The 11,664-nt window shown below is 42.6% G+C and overlaps 1 protein-coding gene across 1 annotated transcript; it reads right to left on the reverse strand.

The window, feature by feature from the left end:
* Nucleotides 1-2,264: 2,264 nt before the first annotated feature.
* Nucleotides 2,265-7,361, reverse strand: LOC138962587 (uncharacterized). Its single transcript, XM_070334452.1, has 3 exons — nucleotides 6,741-7,361; nucleotides 4,031-4,356; nucleotides 2,265-3,656 (listed from the first exon to the last, which is right to left on the reverse strand). The coding sequence occupies exons 1-3, from the start codon at nucleotides 7,126-7,128 to the stop codon at nucleotides 3,426-3,428; spliced, it is 945 nt and encodes a 314-aa protein (XP_070190553.1). The 5' UTR covers nucleotides 7,129-7,361; the 3' UTR covers nucleotides 2,265-3,425.
* Between the last annotated feature and the right edge of the window lie 4,303 nt (nucleotides 7,362-11,664).

The raw sequence follows: 11,664 nt of genomic DNA on the forward strand, positions 1-11,664 counted from the left end.
AGTTGCTGCGTTCAATGTGGTCTTAACACTTTTCTCTCTATATATATAGAGAGAGACTGAGAGAGACTGAACTTACTCAGCCTCCGGAATCATGGGTATGCGCCTGTCTTGTTTGCAGTCGTGCCGCTGTCAGGAATGTACTCCTATCTATAGTGGAGCACTTGAATTTTCAATGCAAAACTGAAACACCTTGAACATTATTGTTGCTTCTAGTCTGACCGTCCTAAAAGAACTCGGTATAGATGCGTTTAAGTGTGTACAAATTTACGTGTCAAGATCGTTTATGTTAAAACCCGCGGTTATATGACTAGTAAAGGCCCCCCTAACATATATTCAGTCAACATCAAGTTAAATTTACATGACGTAAACAGTGGAACAGACAACACAAATTTCCGCCGGGAAGAGGCCCAACAAGACCCGCAGTAATGCCTCTTGCCAAGTTCGGATTGAATGGTGGGAAAATAACCTTCCGATACAGTTATTCATTAGAAACACTGAAGACTCGCATGACTTGAAATAATACTTATATCAAAACAGACATTTTGTCAATTTGTTGGGTCTCAACATCATGCCAACACTGAACTTGGCTGCGGCAAGTAATAATTAAGTCATCACCGAGACTGAGTCAGTCCTGGTCTAATATAGGTCTATGGTCATACATAGGGAACTTAATTTGTATAAAACCGACGTTCATTGTTTTTTTAGCCAACTCTGGAGGTATCATCTTCTGGAAGATGTTTTAATATAATCATGAAGACTCTGCCAGGTCCGATAGTTTTCTGGGAATCGCTCTACACTGACACACACACACACACATTCACCATCACCCTTGTCTCGTTTCCCAGTCTCAATACTGGAATACATTTAGTTAAAACTTGACAACATGTAAAACTGAGAGGCGTTTTGCCTTTATTTCAAGTGACATTTTCAGAACGCGTGCCCGACATATCCAGCCTTCAGGAGGAATTTTAGACTAGGACTCACACTACGATCGTGACTGCATGCAAAGGCACTATGGCATGCCGCCCAGATATATCGATTTTGCAGTGTCTTTGGAAAGAAGATTTCCCAAAATAGACCGCCACTGATGAGTTTTCCAGACACGTTATATACTAAGACGGCTGAGGACGTTTGTGTTGGCGGGCTGGAGGAGTGTGAATGGGGGGTGGGGGGGGGGTGGGGGGGGGGGAGGGGGGGTCACTGGGGGTGTAACCAAGAGATAAACTTACGCTCAGTTTCCCCTCTCTTTTTAGCTATTGTTACAGCAGATTTCCCAAAATAATTGAAGAGACTGACAGTTAAGTTTCGAACAACGTGAGAGAGACGGAAGTATGATTGTTTTTCTGTTTTGGTTAGTTAGTGCAGTGCATTTCAGTCGATACATTTTTTAGCAGAGCCGTTACGCAAACGCGTCATTTTAAAGAGGCCTACAATAAGTTTCACTGAGACGAAGCAAATATGTTCAGTTTTCCCTCTCTGTTTACATAATATTATTGTTATTGCAATGCATTGCGGTCGATAGATTTAGAAAAATAATCAAAACATGTTTGAAATTTAAAACTTCTCAGGTGTTGTTTTTTTTCATTTTAATATTTAGTTCTCCCTTTTTTCGCGCACGTGTTTTATTTTGTTGTTGATGCTCGTTCACATATCTACGACATGCCTTTCATGGAACGGCTATATTCGGTTACAGTCCAGTTGTTTTTGTGTTTTGTGGTTTGTTTATGTTTGTGTGTGTGTGTGTGGCCCCGGGGGGCGGCGAGATTGAGAGAGGTTCAACGTTTCGTGAGCGTTTATTTTAAATTTTTGTTTTGGCGAACATGTAAAAGCGAATGCTTAAGACGTTTGTTTTAATAGGTAAAAATGATGAATGTGCCTGTAAATATGTTCGTTTCATCTTCGCATGAGCGCGTGTTGGTGTGTGTTTCTACTGAAAATTCAGACATCTGAGTGAAGTGTCCGACCTTTTCGTGAAGCCGTACTCTAAATGTGCTGGTGAAGTGGTAAGATTGTAACCCATTTCACTGCGACACTTAGCACACAGAGCGAGTTCGTGCGTTTGCGCGCACCAGAACGATCATAGAAAGTGTACAGAGCCAAGGGAACGAAGGGTAGGACGAGGCTATAGTATACGAATTGCGAGTGAGGGGAGAGAGAGAGAGAGAGAGAGAGAGAAAGAGAGAGAAAGCCCCGACTGACACCGACAAGACATACAGGCATCGATCGCACGCAACCACCACAAAAGACAATGCTAATCACTCAAATATATTTCAAAAATTTATTCCAATACTGTCATGTAAAAGGCAAAAAAATGCCAAAACAAATAATTTATTAAGAATATTTTAAGCGATGGCCAGAGATGACTTGACCGATAAAATCATGATTACGTGTTTGATGAGCATTGTTCGACAGGCACAAATGCAAAGACTAATCTACAATGAAGCTGTCGATTCATATTATTTGTACTGATGTTGTTATGACCCACAGATGTCAGACAGTACGGCGACATCGACACCTTCCAAATCCTATCAAAGCGTGATAGAAAGGTAAAGAACGATTTATCACAGTCAAAACTCTATCCACGCCGAGATCAGCTGAAGAATTTCCAATTCCTGAATGAATCTATGGGATGTTGTGCAAATAACTGAAAAATGAATGGTATGCTTCATAATCAAATAGCCAACAACTGCCGATTATACTTCCCAAAAGAGAACACTTACTTGGGGAAAAAAACAGACTTTGATATATCAATGCCACATCCAAGATGGGAAATACAATGCTATACCCTGAGAACACAAGTTAGGTTCAATAAGCCAAGTACCTCTCCCTGTTTCATGAAAGGGTGGCTAGGCTTCGTTTCAGCCATGTCCATTGGTTATTAAATACTTCTATAATAAGTTAAAACAACTGACCCATAACCACGTTCTCAAAGAACAGGAAAAACACTTCTATAGAAGCAGGAAAACAAAAGTTTCAACTTGCTATTTTCGTTGCTGGACATCCAAAACGTTCTTTTAACATGCAACCCTTCTGTCATTCTTACAATCGTTCCAGATTCCACCATTTACTTTTTCATTCTTCTCAAATCATTCACCCCGACCGAGTCTCCACGTGATAAGAACAACGGCCGTTTTATTGTTATTTTCTCCTCGCTAGCCCGTTCGCTCGCTTTTGACACACGCATACACATCCATACCACGCCCTGGCGCCATCTCGCCTGAGCCCCTCCAAAACTCCTCCAAATGCCAAAGCACGAGTCCCCTACATGAGCATCAGAAAATCAGCCCTTTCGGCTAATCTGATACCAGATGACCAGGCCCGAAAGCCCCTTCCTTTCTTGGCACCCATCCAGCGCTCGTCTCGTGTGTGTGGCCTCGCCTTTGCCGACATCATTATGAAACGTCCGTTTTGATTGGTTGACTAGATCAGACCTCGACCTGCAACGTGCACGTGCCAGGGATGCACTTGAGAGCCACGTCACGGATGCAGTCCAGAGTAGCGGTCTTAGACCCCTTTCTCTTGATGACGGTGGCGATGCCAGACGTGCGTTCGACGTCATGAAGCTTGAGGCCCACCATGCCGGACTGACGCTGGTAGTACGTCACGCCGCATTCCAGCTGCACCCGCACGCGTTTGATGACGTCACCATTCACCACCTGTAATAAAACACAGACACGAAAAGTTTCATGAGTTTCTTGTTAGCTGTGAATAAACAAGACTAGGTGATGAACAATTAATTCAGAAGCAGCATAAAACGATTTTCCATCAACCTCACCTAATGTTTCAACTGTGCATACAACTACGAATTCTTCTCCCCATCCTTTGTTTTTTGTGACCATCAAATGTGTCCACCTTCAAAGAAATTGCAATTATTATTTATGTTGAAAATTACCATACTTTTTTTTTCCAACAAAAAATTACCTACTACCATTTTATGCAAATGACCATACTTTTTTTCTAACAAAAAAACTACCAACCACCATTTTATCTTCACCTTTCCACTCTCTTCACAATTCCAACAGCAACCTACCTCACTAGAAAGCTCTTCTTGGACACCGGGAACCCTGACGACCTTGACCTCGCCAATGACCCCAGTTCCATGGCCGCCATAGACGGTCAGCTGGTCACCAGGCTGCACTGCCTCCAAACTGAAGGCGAAGCCCTTAGGGTCGCTGTCGGACCAGAAGTAATTGTCGTTGAAATTCAGGGAGTTCCCGGTGAAGGTCAGACGTTTGCCGTAGCCAAGGCCGACGGACAGCAAGGTCAAGGCCTTGCCCTCGAAGAGGTAACGGTCGGTGCCCACATGACGGATGCGGTAGCGGAAACCTGGGAGGATCCTACGGTCCACATAGATACCTGTGGATGACATGGAATGAGTGCACTTAGTCCACCGTGAAGACTTGCACATGGGTACATTGAGAAACATGTAGCCACTCTCACACATTGACTGTTTTTGGGTTTGATTTAAATTTTGTTCCCGACAGTGACACCAACTGAGTACCTACATGTTATCTTGTTTTACCCTAAAAAAATAGTGAATATTTTCAAATTTGAAGAAAACCGATTCACACAAAAAATTGGCATATCTCAGCATGAATTTCTTAAAAATAGTCCATCCTAGACCTAAATAAAAATAAACATTTGGCTACACAGTTATCTACACAAAAGCGCCATCCTTATATTGCGGTCCATCTAGAAGCAGTGCTTACTCCAGTTTTCCACTACAAATAACAACTGTGCAAGGTCTTTGGTATTCACGGGGAACATTGTCGTATTTTTAAAGCCTACCAGTACCTTTTCTATGAATCACCACCAGACATGAAATTGGTAACACAGGTAGATAACTGGCACCAACACAAAATCTGGATGCACTCGACTCATTGCAAGCTGCATGTATTTATCAGCCATTGGCTGATCAATTTGTTTCCCCAAGTAGTTATCAGCACTTAAAAGTTCATTTATTCAGTGGACCACATTATAAGGCACTTGCGCACACATTATAACTATACACGCAGACCTACAACACCTGAACACAATAAAATGACTGGATCAGTAAAACTGAAAAATGCAAATCTCCATTTATTTGTACCGATTCAATAAACTGTTTTTCTGGTGTTTTTTTTTACGAATCGTTCATTGTCTGGGTAATGAGACTAGAACTCTACAGTTTTAATAAAAAATCTGCAGCTAAACTTTTTCTGCATTTGGTGACAGTTTTTGTAAATTTTATTTCACCCATTCACACACGACACACAAAACACAGACAAGACAACCAAAAAACAGGACAAGAAGATAAATGAAATACGATAGGAATTGAAGGGCCTACTGAGGTAGACCACAGAAGATTCCCTTACTGTTCACACCCTAACAGGGCCGCAACAACACGAACTCAAGTTAGGAATAACTTGGGTTTTCGAGCCCAAGAACGGTCTGAAAAAGAAGACTTCAGCAAGGAACATGGCAAAAACAACAATCCTATTACAAATTCATTTGCAAAAGTAATATCACATTCCCAACCTACAATGCCTTAACTGTTAACATCCCATAAGCTGTTTTTGTACTCTTGGCAGAGATTTGATTAATTAGAAAAATGCATTTACTATTGATCACTTGCACAGTAACATTAAATTAAAATAATCAACCAGTATTTATGACTTGTGTATGTATTGCCACGCACAGATATACCATAATTCAGCAACATACTTGTCAACTCCGTGCAATCACTCCATAACATTCAAGATTCAAACAACTATTCGACAATGAAAACCAAGTAACTTACTTTCCTGCAAAGGAGAGTACAACACCCTACAAAACATCCTATACGATAGTACTTCACAGAGTAATACAGAAGTATTAACGATAGTACTTCACAGAGTAATACAGAAGTATTATCCACTCCTGAACATGAAAGTTTAACTCTTCCCCTGTTATCAGTTCATTACACAATCTATGTCCAGAACTAACAGATCACAACCTGGATTCCACAAATGTACGCATACCAGCATCCTTTGTTCTTTATGATCATTGACTGACCAGTATAATAATCCCTGCCAAGATCAATGCTGTCCATTGTAAACCTTTGTCATTCTGACAACTCCCATCCCCTTAGTTGTTGATACTCACATTTTGCAACATAATTGATATTGATAATGATAAAATGGGATGATAGATCACAGATCAACATATGTTAAAAAAGCATGATATGGTTTAATACTATGGATACCACATACCATTGTTTTCAATTCTTTGTTAAATCATCATGAAACACACCAAGCTAGGAACCGTCATATCTGGTCTGCAAGTGCAGCACGCAAATGGATGGGGAACACTCGTACATCATACATGTATGACAATGTCATGGTTTTAAGTTGACCGGCAGATCATTCAAGAACACTAGTCTTACAGGAAGTTTAATTGTGGCTGGATTAACTTCATGTCGTGCACAAAACTGCAATGCAGAGGGAAATGGAAACGGGAAATCCACGTTGTGACTTTGACTCGAAAAAGCCTCGACAACCGTGCTCTAACATTTCAATTTATTTTAATGAAAACACAAATGATCCAATTCCTTCCACTGAATTTTTAACGAACAAAACCGAAAAAGTACAGACGGTGAAAGGCCGAATAAATGAGCTTTTCGTTATTGAACGCAACCTACACTTCGCCAATTCCGCGCCCGGTGTGCTCATGAATTATGCTAATCAGATGAACCAGACAAAATGGAAGGTAAGCAGACTTACCGATCACAGGCATCTCGTGGGGCCGCAGTCCACGGACCACATACTCAGCCGGGAGGTCTCCAATGTCCTGGCCTCGGACCACAACATCACGGGCCTCGGGTTCGGACTCTTTGTCGCCCTCGGAGTCGGAGCCGCTTTCGCTTTCGCTTCTCTCAACGATGGCCGGGTTTACGAAGAGCGAAGAGGTCAACTTTCGGCTGGAGTGGTCGGTAGGAGGATGCTGAATACCCAGAAGTGCAGACAGGTCGCCGGACCTGAGAGTGGCATAGGGAGAAAGGCGACGAAGCATGAGTTCTTCGGTTTCCATGTCGCCGAAGAGGCTTTCGTCTACCAGGCTGCCGACGCTGCTGTTCAGGCTGCTCAGGCCAGTCAGGGCTTCCATAGACATGTTTTCGATTCGAGAAGTTGAACCGGCTCGATTAAAAACGCAGTAGTTTTGATAGGGAAAGGAACGATATGCAAGCGACTTTAATTGACTGTTCGCAGTGTATCTGCTTGACGCTTAGAACTGGGTTGCAGATCTGAGACTGTAAACACAAATTTGATTCAGGAACCGCGTTGTTGCGAACACGTGAAGACAAGCTTATTCGTCAAATGCGTGCGGACCGCTCGAGCAATCTGCAGTGATCTGACGTTTCACGGGATACCGCAGGGATATATTCTCACGACGCGGACCAATAGATTTTCAGACAAGCCTACACGTCACGATGACCTCGACAGCGATTGGTTGCCTTGGGTATATGCCTTCACGTGAACACCGCATGCACCCGTTCACAACGTGAACTAAATACGGGGTCGTGCCTTCGCGCGCTCGCCGGTTTCACTGAGCTACATTTTTGAATGCTCTAGAAAAGTCTGCACACGAACAACAGATAACGCTGTGAAGTTCCTTGGTGTCTGGACGGATCCGGTCAAAACCTGATAATTATTAGATAGCACTTTTATTTGTGCGCAAAAAGGTGTAACATGATTGTCAGTGGGAAACGCAGAATAGGTTAGCGCCACCGTTATTTCAAGTCGTATTTGGATTCAGAATCCGTGCTAACCGTGAAAGGAATAACACACATTTTTACTCTGAAATCGATTTTCACTGAAACGCGGACCCGATCATCAGTGGCCGAAATTCGAGTCAATGTCGCCGGAGAGATGATAAAATCTCTCGGCCGGCAGAATGGCTACACAAATGCTGATGAACAACAACAAATTATACATTTAACACACACACACACACACACACACACACACTCGCTGCCCTACACGCCACCAGGCGTGAAAGGCAGTAAGTAAGTACACACACACACTGGGACACACACACACCTACCTCTAATCCCCCCCCCCCCCCCCCCGTCCTTCTCGTCCACTGAGTTATATATATAATACAAATCTCTGTGTTCTCGTCTCTTAGTCTCTTTCTCCGTGTTCTCTGAACACACAGCCTGCACGGCATTAAGTTATGTGACCGTATTGACGTCACAGCAGGAGAACTGAATAGAGGACCTGAAGAATAAGAGAAAGAGGGTTGAGCAATAGGGCTTATAATAGATACATACATATAGTAAATTCTGCAGTGGCTCTGCTGCCACTGAAGGATCAGGATTGCCACATTCATGCTCCTTTAGACGGATAGGCCTAATATAACGTCCCGCTTACAAGTCGTGATGGAAACTTTTGGAAACGTGACCCGCGTTATTTCGAAAATCCGCAATGTAAATGATTCTGACTATGATGATCCGCGTGTCGTGACTGACCAGCCCTGGTTAAGTCACAGATATGATACAAAGTGACGTGTGGATTTTGAGACAATTGATTGCAGAAAAAAACAAAAACATTACTGGAACCGACTCAATGATAATACGAGAATTTATAACGCGCACATATCTTACCACAAGGCGACACAAGGCGCACTCATACACATTCTTTCGCATTAACAACTCATGCACACTCACAGTATATACACTTACGCATACATTACATGAAGATGGCAAGGCAACAACACTGCAAACAGAGACACGGCACTCAAAAGTAAGCATGAACTGAACAAAAGAAATTTCCAAATAATAATTACAACTGCTCCGCTGATTTGGGGTGAGGTGGGGGGGGGGTGTAGCGGGGCACTGTAGTCTGAGGATTATTTAGAGAAAAGAAAAGTCTTGAGGCCAGATTTGACAGAAGTACACAATGACTGAAGTACCAGTCAAACACTGACTTTGTTTACTCTAATTAAGCGGTGTGTTTTGTCAAGTTCATCGTTTCAGTGTGCCTTTTAACTTACAGGGACCATACTGAAGGCTGTCAGAACTATGACTGAGAATTTAACTGTTGCACTGAGTTCAAGAAATACATAAAAATGATGAGGTTTAACTGTGACGTGAACCCTCGGGCGGGTTAGGGGGAAGAATTTACCCGGGCCGATGCTCTGGCCCCAGCATGTCGTAAGAGGCGACTAACGGATTCTGTTTCTCCTTTTACCCTTGTTAAGTGTTTCTTGTATAGAATATAGTCAATGTTTGTAAAGATTTTAGTCAAGCAGTATGTAAGAAATGTTAAGTCCTTTGTACTGGAAACTTGCATTCTCCCAGTAAGGTAATATATTCACGGTACTACGTTGCAAGCCCCTGGAGCAATTTTTTGATTAGTGCTTTTGTGAACAAGAAACAATTAACAAGTGGCTCTATCCCATCTCCCCCCTTTCCCCGTCGCGATATAACCTTCGTGGTTGAAAACGACGTTAAACACCAAATAAAGAAAGAAACTGTGACGTGACACAAGGTGCGCCGGACTGCTGAAAAGAAAGGCGGAGAAGTAGGACTGATGGTGCAACACTGATTATATATAACCAAGATCATTCATCTGCTATATAACATGATATTAACATAAACCAAAATACTGAAGGTCCGTCGGGCGTTCTTCGTGCCTGTCTTTAAATTCAATTATACATTCGTATTGAACTAAACTGAACACTCACACGCGCGCGCGCACACTGGGCACTGACGCACATGGACACACACAATGACACACACACACACACCTGCCTCCCCGGCTCTAGTCTCTCTCTCTGCAGTGAGTCAGCCATACTCACACTGGCACTGACAACACGGCATCATAGTACACACCGCAGTGGCACACACACACACACACACACTGACACTGACTGACACACATACCGGCGTTGAAACACTGACTGACACACACACACACACGTCAGTGACGGATGGAAGGCACTGTGCCGCTGTGCATACTCAGCAAACCCTACTACTGATTTCTAACACTAGTACTGGTATAGACTCGATGATTGTTCGATCAGTGTCAAGTTGAAAATTCCAGTGCGGCAAGAACCGGTTACAACGGCTGACCGGCCAATGATCAGGCTGCACGGTGTTACGCACGGCCGTTACAATCTGTTGCGTAAACGTGAACTGTCCGATTCAATGCAGACTCAGAAACATGGATGCAATGATTGATCACAAGTTAAAATGGTCTTCGATTGCAGGGATAATTGTCATTGTCTAGCTCATACAATAACAACAAATCTGTATCTTCAGTGTCGAGTGGCCCTTCAGTCTCTTGCTGCATTTGAGTGTCAGCAGGAAGTTGTTTTAGTCACAGTTAAAGCTTTTCTGTTCTCGGGTCATCTGCTCATCCACACTAGCGCTGATATTGTGACACGTGTGTTACGCGTGATTGATCTGAAAAGTGACTATTACATGATTGTTCTGAAAGTCTACGATTTATTTCATCGTAATCATGTAAGCCCTCATACGTGATTGTTCTGAAAGCTTACTAATTTACATGATTGTTCTGAAACTCTACTAAAGGTAAACTTGCTTCACCCGTGAAATGTTGTCAGATATGGTGGTTGCTGTGTAATAAAAAAAAAAGTGTCACTGAAAACAGATGTGCTAATAAATTTAGCTTTCATGTGTGTGTGTATGTGTGGTGTGTGTGTGCGTATGTACTCAGTGCACTGGCGTCGGAAACGGGGGGAGGGGGGGCAGCTGTTCCTGGGGGGGAGGGGGGGAACAAACATGTCTTTTTGCCCCCCCCCCCCCCCCTAACATTTAGGATGACAAAAATATTCACAGAGAGAGAGAGAGAGAGAGAGAGATTGAGAGAGAGAGAGAGATTGAGAGAGAGAGAGAAAGAGAGAGAGAGAGAGAGAGCCGGAGAGTTGATAAACAAACACACGCACACACACACAAAGAAGTATATTGTCTCGCGTGCAAGAACTTTATAGCCAAGACTCCCCACCCATCTCGCAACCCCGGACATCTCCTCACGTCTCTCATCCCCTCTCCACTTGAATTTTTAGTTCATAAAAAAAGTTTCATTTGTGAAAATTATTTGTTGTGCCTTTCGTCTTAAAGGGGCAAAAAGTAGCTTCCATTTTCCCTCTTTGCCATGCCTTTCGATCCATTTTGGTGACCTAGCCACATGGCAAAGAGGAAAATTCAAAAGTTTCTATGTGTCCCTTTGAACCTTTAACTTGAATTTTGAGTTGGGAATACTCAAGAAAAATCATTACATTTTTGAAGATTATAAATAATTTTTGTCTTTGAACATTTAATTTCAATTTTGTGTTGAGAACAATAAAGAAGACATGTTCAATGTATGAAACGTATTACTTGTTAAGTTTGTATTCATTGGGCGGGGGTTCATTGTATCAAAATAGTGTTCCATTTACATACAGACATACACACAGACAGACGGACAAAGTGAATCCAGTATACCCCCTCCAACTTCATTTGGCTGGGGTATAAATATCAATATCACTTAAGATTTAGTATCATTGTATCAAATATTGTTCCATAAACATACAGACATACACACAGACAGATGGACAAAGTGAATCCAGTATACCCCCCTCCAACTTCGTTGGGCAGGGGTATACATATTGTTCCATATCTGACAACATTTCACGGGTGAA

This window comes from Littorina saxatilis, linkage group LG3, assembly GCF_037325665.1.
Source record: "Littorina saxatilis isolate snail1 linkage group LG3, US_GU_Lsax_2.0, whole genome shotgun sequence".
In the NCBI taxonomy this organism is placed as follows: Eukaryota; Metazoa; Mollusca; class Gastropoda; order Littorinimorpha; family Littorinidae; genus Littorina; species Littorina saxatilis.

Excerpts from the sequence above, each read along its gene's own strand:
- LOC138962587 (XM_070334452.1), bottom strand. The coding sequence starts at position 7,128 with ATGTCTATGGAAGCCCTGACTGGCCTGAGCAGCCTGAACAGCAGCGTC. Across the intron at positions 4,357-6,740 it reads CCACGAGATGCCTGTGATCG|GTATCTATGTGGACCGTAGG; the intron begins GTAAGTCTGCTT and ends TGTCATCCACAG. Across the intron at positions 3,657-4,030 it reads AAGAAGAGCTTTCTAGTGAG|GTGGTGAATGGTGACGTCAT; the intron begins GTAGGTTGCTGT and ends GTTTTATTACAG.